The 22,118-nt window shown below is 42.7% G+C and overlaps 2 protein-coding genes across 7 annotated transcripts in view; both read left to right on the plus strand.

The window, feature by feature from the left end:
• The first annotated feature begins 1,573 nt into the window (after nucleotides 1-1,573).
• LOC129822448 (lysosomal amino acid transporter 1 homolog) lies at nucleotides 1,574-17,928 on the plus strand. Its single transcript, XM_055880733.1, has 8 exons — nucleotides 1,574-1,789; nucleotides 2,187-2,552; nucleotides 2,987-3,116; nucleotides 3,371-3,458; nucleotides 11,626-11,735; nucleotides 11,865-11,960; nucleotides 12,515-12,700; nucleotides 12,830-17,928. The coding sequence occupies exons 2-8, from the start codon at nucleotides 2,353-2,355 to the stop codon at nucleotides 12,944-12,946; spliced, it is 927 nt and encodes a 308-aa protein (XP_055736708.1). The 5' UTR covers nucleotides 1,574-1,789; nucleotides 2,187-2,352; the 3' UTR covers nucleotides 12,947-17,928.
• A 1,987-nt stretch (nucleotides 17,929-19,915) lies between these two features.
• LOC129822449 (Golgi integral membrane protein 4-like) overlaps nucleotides 19,916-22,118 on the plus strand; it is a 31,798-nt gene continuing 29,595 nt past the window's right edge. For all 6 annotated transcript variants that reach the window (XM_055880734.1, XM_055880737.1, XM_055880738.1 and 3 more), the window contains exon 1: nucleotides 19,916-20,612. In XM_055880734.1, coding sequence (XP_055736709.1) covers nucleotides 20,426-20,612 — 187 coding nt within the window. In that variant the 5' untranslated portion in view covers nucleotides 19,916-20,425. The remainder of the gene's footprint in view (nucleotides 20,613-22,118) is intronic.

A 22,118-nucleotide genomic window follows, 5' to 3' on the forward strand; every position in this document is an offset into this window, starting at 1 on the left:
TAATGAAGGGCCGCCTGGCGCCCTCAAGCGCCAGAGAGGGGGAGTAGGTGTGACACTCTCAAATAGTCACCGAGGGAAAGTGGCTTTGAGTTACCACAGAATAGTGCAATGATGACCGGCACCTTTACGTAGCCCTGAAGTATCCCTAGGATTGGGCAGAATTGTACAGAATAACTTTTAAACAAAGGCAAGCCATCGTAGTTCGGATGCAGTCGAAACACGTATCTATCTGGGACTTTAGAACAGGTTTTTAACACATCCTCCCCATCTCTCCCTCCACCAGCTGGCACTGAAACATGAGTGAGTGAGGTATTGCTTCCCACCAGGAGGAGAAGAGTTTCAGATGAATCCTTGGTTGTGGTGGTGTCTGCTGGGGCCAGGGTCTTGCATGGTCTTCAGGAATCTGATGGACAATGGGCCTCCCGAGTGGCGCAGTGGTCTAAGGCTCTGCATCGCAGTGCTAGCTGTGACACTAGAGATTTTTGTTTCGAGTCCAGGCTCTGTCGCAGCCATGCTTTCGACCGGGAGACCCATGGGGCGGCGCACAATTGGCTCATCGTCGTCCGGGTTAGCGACTCCTGTGGCAGGTCGAGCGCAGTGTATGCTGACATGGTCACCAGGTGTACAGTGTTTCCTCTGACACATTGGTGCGGCTGGCTTCCGGGTTAAGTGGGCATTGTGTCAAGAAGCAGTGCGGCTTGGTTGGGTTGTGTTATGGAGGACGCACGGCTCTCGACCTTCGCCTCTCCCGAGTCGGTACGGAGTTGCAGCGATGAGACAAAACTGTACTACCAATTGGATACCATGAAATTGGGGAGAAAAATGTTTTTTTAAAGGAATCTGGTGGACTAGAGGTGGACAAGAGCAAAGCAACTATTGAGGTTGGACTGTCTAAACAATGAACAGGAGCGAGGAAAGGAAAGAATTAATGGCATGCATATAGCCTATTGACTATAATGACATGCATATAGCCTATTGACTATAATGACATGCATATAGCCTATAGCCTCCTAGAGACGTTCATCATCCATATTGTAAATTTAGAGCCAAAAGGTCATGAAGGTCAAAGGTTGTCCCAGCAGTGAGGGTTAAGTATAGGTGAACAGAGGCTGCGGTACAGTTTTGGAGTTTATAAAGAGCGTGGAGTTCCAGGTCCCCATGGAAATGATTTACATAGGAGGACCAAACAAAACATAAAAATTACAAACTTGAAAAAACACGAGGCTTAAACTAGGTTTTTAGGCTAAGCCCACTTGGGCCCTAAAAAGGTATGCTTCCAACATCGAAGGTTTTCCATGTTCTGGTCTGGTCTGCCGTCACAGCCGTTATGTAGCCTGGCCATAGCTCCTCCTACTAGACAAACCAACAAAAGATGTAAAATGACAAATAACGTTCTCCAAACTATAATAGGTTGTAGGCTACTCTAAATGTATCCAAGTTAATGATAATGAAAAGACTTCAACTCAATTAGTGATGGGCTGGACGTTGGCTCTCTGTAGGGTGCTTATCACACCACTGTATAACACCCAGCAGATGGTGCTAAGTCCTTATTCTTGTGGTTCTCAGTTCTGTGTTTTTTGCCAGAAAATGCGGAAGTGAAATAATGGAATTTGATGCCATTCCGGAGGACAGGAATAGGCAACATGCATGATATATTACAATACAATAAAATTAATAGGAAATTAAATAGACAAGCGGAATATATCGCTCAATCAAATCATCACGACAGCCGTGTTGAGATGGAGAGCCGTCGCACAGTAACACGAAGGTCGAGAAAGCAACACACCAGGTGAGAGATGAGCTGCATTTGCTTCGTTGACAACGTTGGTTGGTCTGTGACTGTCGCTGTTATGGATTTGTCATCCATCCCCATTGTCTGTCTTATTATGAGGCCGACAGACCAACAGACCGACATTAATTTGATGAGAAGCGATTGATTGATTGCCTTCTGGTCTATCAAATTGCAACATTGTAGGCATACGCAACCGCAACAAAAAGTTATGACCAATATGCAAAAATTGTCTTATATATAAAAAGTATCAACATTGTATCAGAGTTGCATTTTGTTGCTGAAACCAAAAGCGCAGTAACAATGCATTTAATTTCTTACTCCACCCGACACCACTCCTCCTAATCTCCACTGCCAATTCGTAATTCTATCCATAGTCATGTATATTGCCTTGCAGATTGATCAAACTATATCTACTTCGGAAAGCGCCACACGCCTGTAGCCTAGGTGTGGTGCATCCGATGGTGGGCTCGAGGGCGTTTTGTGTCAACAAACGAAAACTTCCACATCATCGCGCTCGGATTCTTCCACGGAGGCAGAGGGACTGAAAGTGGGACGACCCCATGGCCCACGCCCGCTTCCCGGGGAGGACTGCAAACGTGGCCGCTAACCTGACTTCCCCGGTGCTGGGTCGGCCACTGTGCTCTAACGGGACACCCTGGATCCTCTATCTGTTCGAGCAATGCGTGGATAATGTGTGGGAATACTGGAGTGTAGTCATCGGGCTGATCTCAATGCTCTGTTTCTTGCTGTCTACTCTACCGTAAGTTTCAATGCTCTGTTTCTTGCTGTCTACTCTACCGTAAGTTTCAATGCTCTGTTTCTTGCTGTCTACTCTACCGTAAATTTCAATTATCTGTTTCTTGCTGTCTACTCTACCGTAAATTGTCCACTACTGCAGTAGGAAGGCGTTATATAAGGAAAAAGTAGATTGTCTTTTTAATACTAATTCAAATAATTTATCACAGATGTTGTGATCAACGTTTCTCTGACATTCGTTGTTATGATAATACTCATGACAGATGAATTAGCCCATTATCGATGTATTACCATTGCAATGAGAGAGAGTCTGTGTGGCTCTACAAAACCAGTTTGAGACCTCTAATCCAAGTATCTGTTTACATGCCACATCATTCTCTCCTTTTCGTTCCCCTTCTCTGCCTCCATTTAATCTCTTGTTGTCTCTCCCCCCCCCAGACAAGTCTATGAGGCTTATCGCAATGGTAAAGTGGAGGAGGCCATGTCTTTTGGCTTTTTGCTCTTCCTCTTCAGTGGGGACCTCAGCAGTCTAATAGGCTGCGTCCTGACCAGTCAGCTGCCCATCCAGGTATCTAACAAAAGGCACAATTTGGGCAGAGGCATAAGGGAGTTATTGTTTTGATTGCCATATCACTGTCTGCCCAGACATGCCCTGCTGCATTGTATAGCTGCTGCATTGAAGTTGGTGTCTCTGCATTTACATTCTATCACAAGGGCACGTTTTCCTTTTAACTTTTCCCTGACCATTGCCTATGCTTACCAGCAGAGGGTGCCACTGTCAATCATATTTGATTGTTCGCTCTCTTTCTCTCTTTCTCTCAGATTGTGACAGTAGTGTTCTACATCTTCACTGATCTCCTGCTCATCTCCCAGTTCCTCTACTACAAGATAAAGAACAACTCATGTAAAAGTAAGGCCAGTGGGATCCTGATATGACACTGTCCGCCCAGTATGGAAACACAATACCATGGTTGTGTGAGAATCAGCATTGTAGATAATGTGCTATAGGTTCATACTTCCATTGTAAGTGTAATTCTGAGGGTGCAGTCTGTGTACTCACATTATGTGTTACATGCATACCTTATTGACAATGCTAACAGCTATGCCAAGTTATCCATGCCTTTGTGTGTGTGTGTGTGTGTGTGTGTGTGTGTGTGTGTGTGTGTGTGTGTGTGTGTGTGTGTGTGTGTGTGTGTGTGTGTGTGTGTGTGTGTTTTCAAGTAAAAGAGTTCCCACTAAAAGTTGATGACTGACAAATTCTCACCTTGTAAAGCTCCCTTTGTTAGTCCAGTTTGCAGCCGAGGGCTGGAACACAAAAGGAAGACATATTGGATTACTTACAATCCAGTGTATAGTGTGTGAATACTGTGTATGTTATGTGTGTTTGTACCTGCGTGTGTGACTCTTCACAGTCCTCACTTTTCCATAAGGTGTATTTTTATCGTTTAAAAAAAATATTTTACTGCTTTTTAAAAATGTTTTATTAAACCTTTTTTTACCAGGTAAGTTGACTGAGTACACATTCTCATTTACAGCAATGACCTGGGTAATAGTTACAGGGGAGAGGAGTGTGTGCTGCGTGAGTTACTTGATGTGGAATAGAGTTCCATGTAGTCATGGCTCTATGTAGTACTGTCCGCCTCCCATAGTCCGTTCTGGACTTGGAGACTGTGATGAGACCTCTGGTGGCATGTCTTGTGGGGTATGCATGGGTGTCCGAGTGTGCTAGTAGTTTAAACAGACAGCTCGCTCTATTGAACATGTCAATAAGTAGTGATGAAGTCAATCTCTCCTCCACTTTGAGCCATGAGAGATTGACATGCATGTTATTAATGTTAGCTCTGTGTACATTTAAGGGCCAGCCATGCTGCCTTGTTCTGGGCCAGTTGTAATTTTACCAAGTCCCTCTTTATTGCAACAAAACTATGGCCTGTAGGACCTGACTTGTTGATATTGTTGTTAAGAAGGCAGAGCAGTGCTTTATTATGGACAGATCTCTCCCCATACTTACTTAGCTAATGTTGCATCAATATGTTTTAACCATAACAATTTACAATCCAGGGTTACTCCAAGCAGTTTAGTTACCTCAACTTTCACCATTTCCACATTATTCATTACAAGATTCATTTGAGGCTTAGGGTTTAGTGAGTGATTTGTCCCAAATACAATTATTTTAGTTTTTGAAATATTTAGGACTAACTTATTTCTTGGCACCCATTCTGAACCTGATTGCAACTCTTTGTTAAGTGGTGCAGTGATTTCACTCACTGTAGTATCTGACGTGTATAGTGTTGACTCATCCGCATACATAGATACACAGGCTTTACTCAGAGCCATGTCATTAGTAAAGATTGAAAAAAGTAAGGGGCCTAAACAGCTGCCCTGGGGAATGCCTGATTCTACCTGGATTATGTTGGAAAGGCTACCATTAAAGAAAACCCTCTGTGTTCTGTTAGACAGGTAACTCTCAATTCACAATATAGTAGGGGTTGTAAAGCCATTACATCCTACATTTTTCCAGCAGCATACTATGATTGAAAATGTCAAAAGCTGCACTGAAGACTAACAAAACAGCTCCCAAAATATTTGTAATATCAATCTCAGCCAATCATCCGTCATATGTTTAAGTACCGGGCATGTTGAATACCCTTCATTATAAGCATGCCGAAAGTCTGTTGTTAATTTATTTACTGTAAAATAACATTGTATTCAGTCAAACACCATTTTTTCCAAAAGTTTACTATGGGTTGGTAACGGGCTGATTGGTCGGCTATTTAAGCCAGTAAAGGGTGCTTTACTATTCTTGGGTAGCAGAGTGACTTTTGCTTCCCTCCAGGCCTGAGGGCACACACTTTACTGTAAGCTTAGATTGAAGAGCTGGCAAATAGGAGTAGAGGCAATTTTGAGGCAATTTTGTCCTCTATCATCCTCAGTCATTTTCCATCCAAGTTGTCCGACGCGGGTGGCTTGTCATTGTTGATATACAACAATTTTTTTCACCTTTTCCACATTCACTTTACATAAATCAAAATTACAATGCTTGTCTTTCATAACTTGGTCAGTTATACTTGGATGTGTAGATTCAGCATTCGTTGCTGGCATGTCATGCCTTCATTTGCTAATCTTGCCAATTAAAAAAAAATATTAAAGTAGTTGGCAATATTAGTGGGTTTTACGGTGAATGAGACATCTGAATCAATGAATGATGGAGCTTTTCACCTTTTGCACAACATTTTTATTTATGGTGCTCCAAAGTTTTTTACTATACTTCTTTATATCATTTATTTTTGTTTAATGGTATAGCTTTTTCTTATTTTTGTTCTGTTTAGTCACATGATTTCTACATTTGCAGTAGTTTTGTCAATCGGTTATGCAGTCAGACTTATTTGTCATTCCTTTTTCCTCATCCCCCTCAACCATAACATTTTTCAATTCCTCATCAATCCTTTGGGATTTAACCGTTTTTATAGTGCATGCTTATTTGTAACTGGTGTAAGCAATTTCTTAAATGAATCAAGTGCAGCGTCTGGTTGCTCCTCATTACACACCACAGACCAGCAAATATTATTTACATCATCAACATAGGAATTACTGCAAAACCTCTTGTAGGACCTCTTATATGCAATATTTGGTCCAGCCCTTGGATCTTTGGTTTTCCTAGCTATGGCTACCATATTGTGATCACTACATCAGATGGATTTGGAAACTGCTTTACAGCAGTTTTCTGCAGCATTGGTAAAGATGTAATCAATACATGTGGATTTCATTGCTGTGCTGTTCGTAAACACGCTGGTAGGTTGACTTATAACGAATACTGACTGTTAACACTTGGTGGTCTATAGCAGCTTCCTACAATAATGGGGTTTAGGTGAGGCAGATGAACCTGTAGCCATATTACTTCAACATTACTTGATATGAGATCCTCTCTAAGCTTTACTAGAATGTGGCTCTGAATATAGACTGCAACACCACCCCCGTTGGCATTTCTGTATTTTCTGTAGATGTTATAACCATTTATTGCTACCACTGTATCATCAAAGGTATTATCTAAGTGAGTTTCAGAGATGGTCAGTATATATGAGTGTCAACAGTTACCTGCAAGTTATCGATTTCATGAAACTTGTTCCTTATTGTTACTCCTTAATTATTTGTTATATTTTATTTTTATCTTGAAAAAATTTCTTAAAATTAGATTGTTGGTTAAGAGCTTGTATGTAAGCATTTCACTGTAAGGTCTACACCTGTTGTATTCGGCGCATGTGACAAATTAAATTTGATTTGATTTGTTTCCTGGGCTATATATACTACATGACCAAAGTATGTGGACACCTGTTCATCAAACATCTCATTTGAAAATTATGGGTTTTAATATGGAGTTGGTTCCCCCTTTGCTGCTATAACAGCCTCCACTCCTCTGGGATGGCTTTCCACTAGATGTTGGAACATTGCTGCAGGAACTTGCTTCCATTCAGCCACGCGTATTAGTGAGGTCAGGTACTGATGTTGGGCGATTAGGCCTGGCTCACATTCGGCGTTCCAATTCATCCCAAAGGTGTTTGATGCGGTTGAGGTCAGGGCTTTGTGCAGGCCAGTCAAGCGCTGTTGCCACAAAGTTGGAAGCACAGAATCGTCTAGAATGTCAAACTGAATGTATGCTGTAGCCTTAAGATTTCCCTTCACTGGAGCTAAGGGGCCCGAACCATAAAAAACAACTCCAGACCATTATTCCTCCTCCACCAAACTTTACAGTTGGCACTATACATTCAGGCAGGTAGCGTTGTCCTGGCATCCGCCAAACCCAGATTCGTCCGTCAGTCATCACTCCAGAGAACGCGTTTCCACTGCTCCAGAGTCCAATGGGGGCGGGCTTAACACCACTCTAGACGATGCTTGGCATTGCGCATGGTGATCTAAGGCTTGTGTGTGGCTGCTCGGCCATGGAAACCCATTTCATGAAGCTCCCGATGAACAGTTCTTGTACTTATGTTGCTTCCAGAGGCAGTTTGGAACTCAGTAGTGAGCGTTGCAACCGAAGACAGACAATTTTATGCGCTATGCACATTCTGTGAGCTTGTGTGGCCTACCACTTCACGGCTGAGCCGTTGTTGCTCCTGGATGTTTCCACTTCACAACAACAGAACTTACAGTTGACTGGGGCAGCTCTAGCAGGGCAGACATTTGACAAACTGACTTGTTGGACTAGTGGCATCCTATGACTGTGCCACGTTGAAAGTCACTGAGCTCTTCAGTATGGGCCATTCTACTGCCAATTGCATGGCGGTGTGCTCGATGTTATACACCTGTCAGCAACGGGTGTGGCTGAAATAGCCAAATCCACTCATTTGAAGGGGTGTCCAAATACTTATACGTTAATGTGAGCTATTTTCTAGCACCTTTCTGAGATGATTGATTGTTTTACTGAGCGGCTTATCAGAAGTTGACATGCCAGTGATATTTACAGTATGTTGGAGCTGATAGTACAGGATGAGCTGCACACAGTGGACTTCCTACTAGGACACACCGCCTCAGTGCTAACAGTATAACTCTAGTTCAGAGACATATGATTACTGCATACAATAGCTATAGGATTGACAGAGGCATTCAGTGGACTTGGAGGGAAATAAATTAGGTTACATACACTATGATTTCCAACGCTCCTGGGACATTGTACATTTTGTTCTACAGCACTACGACAACTCAGTGACACAATGATAGTGATTATCTGAGCAGGGCTTGGGTCATTGATAAGTCATTTTCTCAACGCAGCCTTGAAATGCGTGGACAGAGTCCAGGAGCCAAGATTATTTGGATGGACTCTGTTATTCTTGTAGAGCATCTTATCTATCTATATAAGTTATGCCAACAGAGCTACACTAGTCTTTTAGCCAGATGTGTAATGCCAGTAGCCTGCTGAATCTCTCACAGCTGTGACCCAACGATGGTACCGGGCCTGAAATAATTGGCCGCTTTTTGAAAACTTTCAGAGCTAGAATCAGTTATTTTAAAATACATTTTCAGCATTCCCGGTTAGCCCTCCTAATGTCATTTGACCCCACATGGACTACCACAGTGTCAGGCCCCGGCATTTGTTATAGAATGGTGGGCAGCAGTGTTCTAATGTCCTGTGCTCGTGCTCTAGGGTAGCACAAGGATTTTGCCCTGATAACCGAGATGTTTCTTACCATAGAGCTGCTGATGACGACAGCTGGTGCATAGGCTGAGGAGGTGTGGCCGTTCTTTCGCCTCGAGCGGCCTCGCAGACCCCCCGAGGATTGATGGGCGGTTGGTGAGGCCATGATGGACCTACCCAGCTGTAGAATCAATCATGGCTGATGGAGGGCTGGAGTCTCAGACACCCTCACGGTCTGATGAGAGAGAGCTCTGAAGATCTGAAACCGAGTTAGAAACCACAGGAGAGGGAGACGGAACAGAGGGCAAAGGCGCAGGTACCTTCTGATCCGATCTTGAAGCAGAAGCCCCCAGGGATGAAGGCGCCGGAACTTCTGGATCCAGGGCGAAGAAACTATTTGAAGTCTGTGTCCAGTCCGGGCTTCTCATCACCAAGGAGGCCCCCATTGCCAGATGCCGCTGCTTTTGACTTCCACAGCGAGTGACGTATCGCCATGGCTGGTTGATAAGATCAAGAACAGGAACATCCACCAAGTCATCCAGAAGCAGCTTACTGACTCCATTTTCCAGGGAAGAGGCAGACCCCTTCGGTGAGGGATCCCTGCTGAGAAAAGGCCAGTTGGCTGTGGAGAGACATCAGGGCGGAGACACTTCCACCAGGCCAGAGTGGCGTCCGGCTACTGGAGTAGAAGAGAAAGGAAAAAGTAGGCGGCTGTAGGACTCTCCAGTAGCAGGTGTAGGACTCTCCAGTAGCAGGTGTAGGATTCCCCAGTAGCTGGTGTAGGACTCCCCAGTAGTAGGTGTAGGACTCCCCAGTAGCAGGTGTAGGACTCTCCAGTAGCTGGTGTAGGATTCCCCAGTAGCAGGTGTAGGACTCTACAGTAGCAGGTGTAGGATTCCCCAGTAGCAGGTGTGGGACTCCCCAGTAGCAGGTGTAGGACTCCCCAGTAGCAGGTGTAGGACTCCCCAGTAGCAGGTGTAGGATTCCCCAGTAGCTGGTGTAGGACTCCCCAGTAGCTGGTGTAGGACTCCCCAGTAGCTGGTGTAGGACTCCCCAGTAGCAGGTGTAGGACTCCCCAGTAGCAGGTGTAGGACTCCCCAGTAGCAGGTGTAGGACTCCCCAGTAGCAGGTGTAGGATTCCCCAGTAGCAGGTGTAGGACTCCCCAGTAGCAGGTGTAGGACTCCCCAGTAGCAGGTGTAGGACTCCCCAGTAGCAGGTGTAGGACTCCCCAGTAGCTTGTGTAGGACTCCCCAGTAGCAGGTGTAGGATTCCCCAGTAGCAGGTGTAGGACTCCCCAGTAGCTTGTGTAGGACTCCCCAGTAGCTTGTGTAGGACTCCCCAGTGGCGTGTGTAAATTCACTACTTGTTTGCTAAGAATAGCCACTTCGCCCCTGTAGTCCTCTGCAAACAAACAGTTAAAAGTCCGGGCAGTCCACATTGTCCTTGAATAGAGCTAAATACACACAGCTCCAGCAGGGTTGAAAACGTTCAATAGCGCCTTCCATTTGAGACTGTCAGACAGCTGACAGCTGCTGGGCTTCTATGTCTCTGTCATTACAAGGATTTTTCAACTAAGTGAACAAGAGCACACTCCTCCTTTTAAATCCTCTCACAGCGGTGAGCACGCAAGCAGTTTCTCTGCATGTACTGTTGGTAGCAGCATCGGCTAACAACACAGTTCCGGTACAGGTTGCAGGCTAACGTTGGTAGTTATATAACACAGTTCCAGTACAGGTTGCAGGCTAACGTTGGTAGTTATATACCACAGTTCCAGTACAGGTTCCAGGCTAACGTTGGTAGTTATATACCACAGTTCCAGTACAGGTTCCAGGCTAACGTTGGTAGTTATATAACACTGTTCCAGTACAGGTTGCAGGCTAACGTTGGTAGTTATATACCACAGTTCCAGTACAGGTTGCAGGCTAACGTTGGTAGTTATATAACACAGTTCCAGTACAGGTTGCAGGCTAACGTTGGTAGTTATATACCACAGTTCCAGTACAGGTTCCAGGCTAACGTTGGTAGTTATATAACACTGTTCCAGTACAGGTTGCAGGCTAACGTTGGTAGTTATATACCACAGTTCCAGTACAGGTTGCAGGCTAACGTTGGTAGTTATATAACACAGTTCCAGTACAGGTTGCAGGCTAACGTTGGTAGTTATATAACACAGTTCCAGTACAGGTTGCAGGCTAACGTTGGTAGTTATATAACACAGTTCCAGTACAGGTTGCAGGCTAACGTTGGTAGTTATATACCACAGTTCCAGTACAGGTTCCAGGCTAACGTTGGTAGTTATATACCACAGTTCCAGTACAGGTTGCAGGCTAACGTTGGTAGTTATATACCACAGTTCCAGTACAGGTTGCAGGCTAACGTTGGTAGTTATATAACACAGTTCCAGTACAGGTTCCAGGCTAACGTTGGTAGTTATATAACACAGTTCCAGTACAGGTTGCAGGCTAACGTTGGTAGTTATATACCACAGTTCCAGTACAGGTTGCAGGCTAACGTTGGTAGTTATATACCACAGTTCCAGTACAGGTTGCAGGCTAACGTTGGTAGTTATATAACACAGTTCCAGTACAGGTTGCAGGCTAACGTTGGTAGTTATATAACACAGTTCCAGTACAGGTTGCAGGCTAACGTTGGTAGTTATATACCACAGTTCCAGTACAGGTTGCAGGCTAACGTTGGTAGTTATATAACACAGTTCCAGTACAGGTTGCAGGCTAACGTTGGTAGTTATATAACACAGTTCCAGTACAGGTTGCAGGCTAACGTTGGTAGTTATATAACACAGTTCCAGTACAGGTTGCAGGCTAACGTTGGTAGTTATATAACACTGTTCCAGTACAGGTTGCAGGAAAAAAGGTGTGTCTGAAATCGGTCACCTCTACAAAACCAGCAACACTGTGGGTGCGTCTGTGTGTGTCTCTCTCCCAGAGCGCCCCATGTTGAAGTGGTTGTGTTTCCTGTGGTGTGGGGCTTCCACTGTGGCCCTCCTGGTTCTCCTCAAGTTCATCACTGACAACAACACCTCTGCCAACACCGAGGTGACGTGTGTGCGTGTGCGTCTGCGTGCGTGCGTGTGTGTGTGTGTGTGTGTGAGTGAGAAGGCGATATCACCCAATGTGAGTTTTATCTCATCCTCTATATCTCTCTCTCTCTGCCTCTCTCTTCAGAGTGCCTCTAACAGCGTGGAGATCTCTGGTTATGCCTGTGGATACGCGGCCTCCATATTCTACCTCTCCTCTCGTTTTCCACAGCTCTACAAAAATGTAAGTGACAGTCTATGGGTGTGATTATGGAGGTAAGAAGTGACAGGATGGCAGGGTTAGGGGACATGAGGAGTGACGAGAGGGGAAGGAAGGGGTGATAAACGAAGGCTCAATGTATTTGGGGCCAGAAGAGAAAAAGGAATGCTGCTGTTTGATTTTTTGAAATGAGAAACAGGCGTGAGAGACTGGTGTTTTGTACTGAGTGATGTCACAGCATCTGGACTGGTGGCTCCTGCAGAGAACTCACTGTCACTCCCAATGTGATAATAGTTCCTAGGGATGGCCTAAGGGGGAGAGCACAGTACACACACACACATTTTTATGTATTGAGTGTCTTTGTGAGCATGCATGACTTACTTACAAATTATACTAACACATTGTCAAACATTGTGAAAGTATGTTCGGAATTAATATTATTTTGGAACTGAAGAAATAATAGAATGGGGTTAAATTATTAACTACATAACATGTTTTGAAGACTCTAAGCCTAAACTCTTCACTTTTCTCTGTTGGTTTTGAGGTCTAGACGGTAACATCTCCTTGTCTGTCTCCAGTTTAAGCGTCAGTCTACAGAGGGCACGTCGTACATGCTGTTTGCCCTGGCCATGATGGGCAACGGGACCTACGGGCTCAGTGTCATTGTGGTTCTACCGGCTCTGGCCGGCTCCAAACAGACCTTCATTCTCAAACATCTGGCCTGGCTCATCGGCAGCCTGGGAGTCCTCCTCCTAGACTTCTTTGTATCTTTTTTCTTTTTCTCCAAGATCATCATTTCACTAAAAGGATAAAGAAGTAAAAGTGTTATTTTTGTCTCTGGAATATTGTTCACTTGTTGTGGTGTGTTTGTGAATGAGCCTTAACTCTCCCAGGTCACCGCCCAGTTCATCATCTATAGGAAGAACCGCTCCGATAAAACCAGCAAGAAGATGAACGTTCCTGAAGTAGAACCTCTGCTCTGTGAAGAGGAGGAGCTGTCCACGTTCTAGAAAACACATGAATAAAGGTGTATCGTTAGAACACATGCTTAAAGTTCTAGAGTGAGAATACATGATTGAAGTTCTAGAGTGAGAATACATGATTGAAGTTCTAGAGTGAGAATACATGATTGAAGTTCTAGAGTGAGAATACATGATGGAAGTTCTAGAGTGAGAATACATGATGGAAGTTCTAGAGTGAGAACATTACTGAAGTTCTAGAGTGAGAACATTACTGAAGTTCTAGAGTGAGAACATTACTGAAGTTCTAGAGTGAGAATACATGATTGAAGTTCTAGAGTGAGAATACATGATTGAAGTTCTAGAGTGAGAATACATGATTGAAGTTCTAGAGTGAGAATACATGATTGAAGTTCTAGAGTGAGAATACGTGATTGAAGTTTCCCTCAGTGAGAATACATTATTAAAGTTCTAGAGTGAGAATACATGATTGAAGTTCTAGAGTGAGATTACATGATTGAAGTTCTAGAGTGAGAATACATGATTGAAGTTCTAGAGTGAGAATACATGATTGAAGTTCTAGAGTGAGATTACATGATTGAAGTTCTAGAGTGAGAATACATGATTGAAGTTCTAGAGTGAGAATACGTGATTAAAGTTTCCCTTAGTGAGATTACATGATTGAAGTTCTAGAGTGAGATTACATTACTGAAGTTCTAGAGTGAGAATACATTGATTGAAGTTCTAGAGTGAGAATACATTGATTGAAGTTCTAGAGTGAGAATACGTGATTGAAGTTTCCCTTAGTGAGAATACATGATTGAAGTTCTAGAGTGAGAACACATGATTGAAGTTCTAGAGTGAGAACAGTAAGAGATTTCCAGAAATCGTCTCCATAATGCTGAGTGGAGACCTAGAATAATCCAACAAATGTGATAGTACACCAATGTTCCCTCCATTTAAGTCCAGGTGAATTAAAGGGGGCGTTTTGTTTGAGGAATGTAATCTCAGTAGAACCATTCTCTATTTCTTTGTAAGGGCGCTCATATGATCTATTCCCTTTTTCTTATTACACTAAAGGCCTATAGGGTGTGTCTCAGTGTCACATTCCTCTAGTCTATGTTTGTCAATGGTTAGAGCTCTTGTGTTTTCCAGGATAAGATATGCAATACACTCTGAACTATTCACACAACATTGTCATCTAGGTAAACAGTACAGGAAGGAATCATAACAGTGATTGTTCCTGTATGTAGGTTTAAAAAGATCATACATTGCACCAATGGTAATGTATCACATTGACTGTGCCACAAAGTAGTGGGCTGCACCAACAGTCATCTATTTTACACTTGTGGTGAATTTGTTATAGTTTACCTTGGTTTGTTGTAGGAGCAGATTCCATTGTAATTGAATCACTATTTAAGCTCTAGTTGTTAAATTGCTTGGAGTGTTACACAGTGTTTAGATTGTGAATGTGCAGTGGGTTAAGCCTGATATCCTGTGTCTTGTATCTACATCTATTTATGTGTTGCTGCAGTGGAGGTCTGAGGGCTGTTTGACGTCTTCACACGGCTGCTTTTAAAACAGACAGTTCTTTGGCTGAAATCTAACCTTTAGATAAACATCCTCCTTTCCTTACGTTATGGCCCAGGTATGTTACCTTTCAGTGGCCACAAAGAATGGAAGGAGGAGGGAGGCTTTTTGGCAGTATTCAGTCACAGCCTTGAGCATTGAGTTCTCACCCCTTATTGTGGAGTTGTGTCCAGGGGGGTATTCACTAGGAACCAAAACGGGGACGGACCTAACTGAATTTGTCCAATAGAAACTTGTTTTCATTGCTAAATGTTTTCAACTGTATGCAACTAATGAATACACCCTAGTCTTCTATGTCTGCAGTCACATGTTCAGAAAGCAGAGGATCAAGGTTGTGTGGGAACTGTTTTATAAGTTGATGTGCCATAACTTGGTAACATGGAGTCATGATGAGTGAATAGAGCTTTCTAATTACCGATGGTCACAGCACTTTATTAGTCTGTCATGGATGTGATTGGTTGATTGACACCACAGATTTCTCTACCTCGTCTTTCAGTGATGGGGTTTGTTTATCTGACCCGGGTTACCCCGTCTGGTTTGAACCGGGCTGCCTCCCGGGCGTGAGCCAGGTGCCCCGCTCTGGCCGATGGCGAAGTCGTCTCAAAACAAAAGTGACGTAATTAAGCATGTGTGATGAGTAGGATTATGTGTTTTCAAATGCTAAAGTGATTACTTTTGATAAAAATCCTTTATCTGCCTTCCCAATAAAAACTAGTTTGAAAATTCAAACATTTTATTTGATAGAAAATAGATGTATGTTTCTGGACAATGTACCTAGCTGCCTTGTTGACAACATGATTGAGCGTTGCAGATTACTGTTTAATTTGAGAAGTGCGCTCCTCCCTCCCCACTTTCGCCCGATGACGTGACAGGCCATTGCCCGGTTCAACCCAGGCCAGTGTAATAGAACTCCCTCAGTGACATAGGAGTCATGCCTGGTGAAAATGTAAATCAAAGCAAATCAAAAAAATTGTCACATAATCCGAATACAACAGGTTCACCTTACCGTGAAATGCTTACTTACGAGCCTTTAACCAAGAAAATATTTGCTTAATAAACTAAAGTTTAAAAAAGTAACACAATAAAATAACAATAACGAGGCTATATATGGGGGTACCGGCACCAAGTCAGTGTGCAGGGGTACGGGTTAGTCGAGATAAGACCAGTACCCCGGAGTCGCCTCTTCACTGTTGACGTTGAGACTGGTGTTTTAATGAAGCTGCCAGTTGATGACTTGTGAGGCGTCTGTTTCTCAAACTAGACACTCAAATGTACTTGTCTTCTTGCTCAGTTGTGCACTGGGGCCTCCCACTCCTCTTTCTATTCTGGTTAGAGCCAGTTTCTGCTGTTCTGTGAAGGGAGTAGTACACACATCATCAGTTTCTTGGCAATTTCTTGCATTGAATAGCCTTCATTTCTCAGAACAAGAATAGACTGACGAGTTTCAGAAGAAAGTTATTTGTTTCTAGCCATTTTGAGCCTGTAATCGAACCCACAAATGCAGATGCTCCAGATACTCAACTATTTTTTTTACCTTTATTTAACTAGGCAAGTCAGTTTAGAACAAATTCTTATTTTCAATGACGGCCTAGGAACAGTGGGTTAACTGCCTTGTTGAGGGGCAGAACGACAGATTTGTCTAATCTAAAGAAGTATAAAGAAGCAATAAAACTGTCCTTCTTTAATCAGAACAACAGTTTACAGCTGTGCTAACATAATTGCAAAAGGGTTTTCTAATGATCAAATTGCCTTTTAAAATGATAAACATGGATTAGCTAACACAACGTGCCATTTGGAACACAGGAGTGATGGTTGCTGATAATGGGCCTCCTATACGCATATGTAGATAGTCCATAAAACATCTCCCGTTTCCAGCTACAATAGTAATTTACAACACTAACAATGTCTACACTGTATTTCTGATCTATTTGATGTTATTTTAATGGACAAAAAATTAGCTTTTCAAAAACAAGGACATTTCTAAGTGACCCCAAACTTTTGAACAGTAGTGTACATGTAGGTAGGGGTAAAGTAATTATGCATAGATATTTCACCTTTATTTAACCAGGTAGGGGGTCTAAGGGGGTCAATGCAAATAGTTTGGGTAGGCATTTGATTAACTGTTCAGCAGTCTTATGGCTTGGGGGTAGGAGCTGTTAAGAAGCCTTTTGGACCTAGACTTGGCGCTCCGGTACCGCTTGCCGTGCAGTAACAGAGAGAACAGTCTATGACTAGGGTGGCTGGAGTCTGACAATTTTTAGGGCCTTCCTCTGACACCGCCTGGTATGGGGGTTCTGGATGGCAGGAAGCTTGGCCCAAGTGATGGACTGGGCCGTACGCAATACCCTCTGTAGCGCCTAGCGGTCGGATGCCAAGCAGTTGCTATACCAGGCGGTGATGCAACCAGTCACGATGCTCTCAATGGTGCAGCTGTATAACTTTTTGAGGATCTGAGTACCCATGCCAAATCTTTTCAGTCTTCTGAGGGGGAATAAGAGTTGTCGTGCCCTCTTCACAACTGTCTTGGTGTGTTTGGACCATGATAGTTTGTTGCTGATGTGGACACCAAGGAACTTGAAGCTCTCAACCCGCTCCACTACAGCCCTGTCGATGTGAATGACGGCGTGCTCGGCCCTCCTTTTCCTGTAGTCCAAACTAGTTAAGCGTTGGAAGGAAATATAAAGGAGTGCTTGTGTTTTAGGAGTGAAATGTGATTAAACATGATGTGACAAAGTACAGTATTTATTGGTAGAGATAGTATAGCTGGGCTTTAAAACTTTCCATGTAAACTTTCAGCCAACCACAATTTGAAGCAATAAATGGGTGTAAAATAAGGATTATTACTACTTTTATGTGAAGTATTGAAAAAGCTAAACGTTTAGGCTTTGGAAAAATTGGCTTTTGCAATATGGCTGACCAGCAAATGATTGTGGCCATGAAACGGCAGGAAATCCATGAACGAAGAGAAATTATGATGACACCTATTTTCTCTGTGATAAACCTGTAGATAGTTGCAGATTTCGTTTCTTATTTTTATATTATTTTAAAGGTAATTATTGGTTGTATCAGACGTAACTTTTTTTGCCTTTCTCTTGATAAATTAAGTTTGAATTCTGGTTTGCTCAAAGCCTTTCTTCAAAGTGTTTCCTATAGATATCTTCCAAATCAGAAAATGGAATAGTGAGATATTTATTTATTTACAGTCTCAAGAACAAGGAACATTTCTGAAAATGTTTTTACCTGAATAATGACACTGTATTGCTCTTTTAAGATAACATGGTATTTTCTTTTCTTTATGCTTTAGCCTATGTTACTTGCAATATTTGTCTAATTGAAGATATGTCCCAGTATCTCAGCTTTGTAGCTCATTGTACACAAGTTAAGCATTCCAATATGATGTTTATGTAACAAACAAACATCTCAATAAAGTGTAATATATCAAATGTGTGTCGTTTTTTTCTTTAGAGGCAAGATAGCACACACAATTTAGTATTTTGTGTAATATTTGGCAGGCACACAGTTTCAGCAAATATGTATTACAGTATATTTAAATTACTATATCTACAAACTATAAATATATGGTTAAGTCATCCTATACCTTCTATCTTCTATAGTAGCCTTTGATAAATTGGTGGTTAAGTTAAATGGGATGCATAGTCTCTGCAACATATCATGTGCATTTTGTAATTAAAATATTCAACATCATACAGTATGTCCCAATGCTATGAGGTGTTGATGGGTTGAGAGTGGCGTTGTTTGGGTCGAGAAGATGAGGGCAACCACACCTTTGGACCAAGGGAGCGAATTGATTTAATCGGGAGCAGTGTTTTCGCTGGAAGAATGTGTAGCGGTGGGTGCAAAAAGGTTGGGGGGGGGGAGGGGTGAAGGACAGAGAAGCTCAGTTCTGGTGACTTTTCTGACTGACATTCTACTCCAAAATGAATTAAAAATAAAATGATGCTAAAATATAAATTCCACCTCCAGAAAAGAGCCCAATAACATATTGGTAAAATTATTTGTTAAAACTATTTTAACATTGGACCATGCATATATAATGTAGGCCAACTTGTTAGGGTAACTTGAGGTAATCCGCAACCCGTGGGGTAATCCATCTGTACGTCTCACAGAAACCAATTTGTCACAATTCCTCCCTCCCAATACTTTCCCTGGTTGCCACTACTCTTTCTGAACTAAAAAACTCATCTGTCTCATCACAATCTTTTAAGTCACTCCCCAAAAATAATTTTGAGGTAGGGTGGCATTTTACCCCAAATTGACCCAGATTTATCCCCACTCTCCCATGTGAATTTATGATGAATTGCAGAGAAGTAACTAGCTTAACCAAGCCACTGCTACACATCCAGGTTTACAATGGTGCAGTTCGCGTATATTTAGGCGTTGAGAAATAAATAAATTAGGAATGGAAAGCTGGGAGCCCCCTCTTCAATAAAGGCCCTTAATAAAACGGCTGTTTTCAGGATTGCAAGAATTGTTGTGCATTGGCTGGCTTGTCAGAATGCATATTTCGGATTGAAATGGCATTGAAATATGCCTCGAAAATGATTTATATCGCATAGAACACACAACAAGCCGACAAGATAAATATATCAACTATTCTACTATGGGGGTTGTCTGATTTTTCTATTCATTACTCGTTTTGTTTTCAAAGGAAAACTAAATGTGGGCTGTTCTAGCATCAAAGTGCCACTAGGCAGAAATATTTTTCTCATGTTCCTTAATTTCTGTGAATGCCTACTCATTGCCTTACCTCCTCACGCTATTTGCACACACTATAGACTTTCTCTTTTTTTCTATTGTGTTAATGACTGTACGCTTGTTTATTCCATGTGTAACTCTGTGTTGTTGTTTGTGTCGCACTGCTTTGCTTTATCTTGGCCAGGTAGTAGTTGTAAATGAGAACTTGTTCTCAACTAGCTTACCTGGTTAAATAAATGTGAAATAAAAATAAAATTAAAAATGATTGTGCCGTAGCGGGTCTAACGGTCGTCTCGCGCCGAACTGCGCATGTGCAGCCCGTCAACTCAAAGGCAACTCCTATATAAACTCATATTAAAACGTTTCAGTTTGTCACTTTCACGAGGTTGGAGTACCAAAATGTTCAAATACGTAAGAGGTTGGCTCGAATCTAAGTTGTGGCTTTAGATTTCGAGAAAATAAATAGTTAAGTAAGATTTTTTTCACTTATCTTATTGATTTATCAATCCCCAAATCCCGGCCTGGTCTGTTTTGCATGAGTTCCCGGAAGTTTATGGATGTTGCGCCTCTGGGTTTAGAAACTCTGTGCGCAAATCCTCCAACATCCCCCCACACACATTCCAAAAAGTGTTTGACCGAACCCTGACGTGACCAATGAGAAAAGTAAATTCCGTGGAGGGCGGGTAGTTGGGTTTCATTGGGGAATGACTTCCAAAGTAGTTGCTGTTGGGTGGTGTCTTCGCTGCTTAGGTGACACGTAACTAAAGTTAAAGGTGTAAGGCCTCGGAAATATCGGGATTTTGACTTCTGCTACAGGGCTTGGCAAAGTCTGAACGCATTGCACTGTTACATCCTATCTGGGTTTGTTTCGGAATAGAGCATTGTTTCTACATTACCCACATTGACAAAGTCTGCTTCTCATGAAATATCGGAGAGAGTTTGCTTTGTGTAGTGTAGTCAAGCAGAAATCCAAGGAGAAGTAACAACAAACTGGGATTCCTTCGTGGATGTGGCTACACCGTGTTGTGGGCTAAAATGAGTCCAACATCTTCACTAAACTTCCCCCAACTCCAAAGTGTTTCTGCTCCCTCTGTCTAATAATGTTTGGGGACGACTGAGGTGATAAGGGGCTTGAGAGGTAGTAGTAAAAAGTTTAGCTGAACTTTCCACAGAAGTGACCGGGAGATTGCTTGTGCAGTCAGCGAGGAGAGGAGCTATTCAACCATGGGGAACGGAGTGTGTTCTCGGAGGCAGCGGAGAATCTTCCAGTCTCTCCTTCTAATCACCGTAGTTTTCGGGATTATTTACGGGGGGATGATATCGTATGAGATGCATAAACAGCTGAAGAGGACTGAAGCGATGGCTGCCAAGTACCAGCAACATCAAGAGTCGCTCTCGGCGCAGCTTCAAGGTAAACGTTTTCCCCAGCCGACGTTTTAAAAGATAAGGAGAGAACAGTGGCGATTTTAGAATGTTTTATCTTGGTGAAGCAAACAAAACAAAAACTGTGCATGCCAGCAAAACCACTAACAAACAACACTGATGAATAGATTATTTGCACTATAACGGTGACACACGGTGCTCACCAAATGTTAGGGCCTACATAAAGCTGTCCCAACATCTTACCATTGCTATACCATTGCTACACCTGGCTATCAGCGGAGCCTTGTCTGGCAGCGAAATAGTTCTTTCAGCCTCATTTACTGCCTTTAAAAAAAATATGGCTGACTTGCTTAAACAAATGTGGTTTCTAATGACAATTGAGTTGTACAAACTATGGCATATGAGGGGACAAGCAGATAAGGGACAATCTGTAATTTCGATTAAGACATTAATTAGCTGGCTAGGATGGATGTACTCAATGAATCAAATTTCAATCAAGTCAATAACTTTGTTTAGCACTTTTGAAATGTACAGTGACAGAATTCAGAACATGGGACGTTCTTAGTGTTTTCCCTGTACTCCAAGTCAGAACCATAGGATAAATAAAGGGGGCATATAAGCAGACAATGAAAGCTCTTACAATATTCAATGATTACATTTCTCTAAAACCGGTTATAGGCTACATGTGCACCACCAAGTCAGAACAGTAGGTGAAATTAAGAGGGGAAAATAGACAAAATGATTAGGGTGATGCACATGGGCTACTAACAGCTTACTATACAACATACACTTATTCGTTTCTTAGCTACAGTATACATATCTCCCTGGAATATTTTTGTAAACATTTTTAGATTTAACCTTTATTTAACTAGGCAACTCAGTTAAGAACAAATTCTTATTTACAATGACGGCCTACCCTGGCCAAACCGGGACGACGCTGGGCCAATTGTGCACCGCCCTATGGGACTCCCAATCACAGCCAGATGTGATACAGCCTGGATTCGAACCAGGGACGGTAGTGATGCATATTGCACTGAGATGCAGTGCCTTAGACTGCTGTGAGACTCGGGAGCGAAATTACATAATTTATGCAGCAGCATACAAGACATTTTTGGACTCGCCTTGTTATGCTGTGCTCACTTGAACAGGAAGGTGGCGCAGCAGTCCTTCGTGGGCAAATTCTGCAAAGTCTGGCATTCTCTGGATTTATGGTGCTTTCAAGACAACTGAGAACTTGGGGGAAAAAACAAGGTTGAATCATGATGACGTCAGGGATCTTCAGGTCGTAGCTCTAGAAAGACGCCCTACTTCTGGATTTACAATTTTGAGCTGGATGACCGTTCAAAATGTATTTTCCCGGTCGGAGCTAGTTTCCCCCCCCCCCCCCCTGATTTCCCAGTTAACTTGACTTCAGTGAGTTCAAGACTTCGCAGAGTTAAGTTGTTTTGAGCGCGGCACAAATCATGCTTCATTGACAAACGTGGCCAATGTTGATTGTTTATCATTTTTAAACTTGCAAAAGAGACCCTTAATC

This window comes from Salvelinus fontinalis, chromosome 24 (assembly GCF_029448725.1).
Source record: "Salvelinus fontinalis isolate EN_2023a chromosome 24, ASM2944872v1, whole genome shotgun sequence".
Taxonomy (NCBI): domain Eukaryota; kingdom Metazoa; phylum Chordata; class Actinopteri; order Salmoniformes; family Salmonidae; genus Salvelinus; species Salvelinus fontinalis.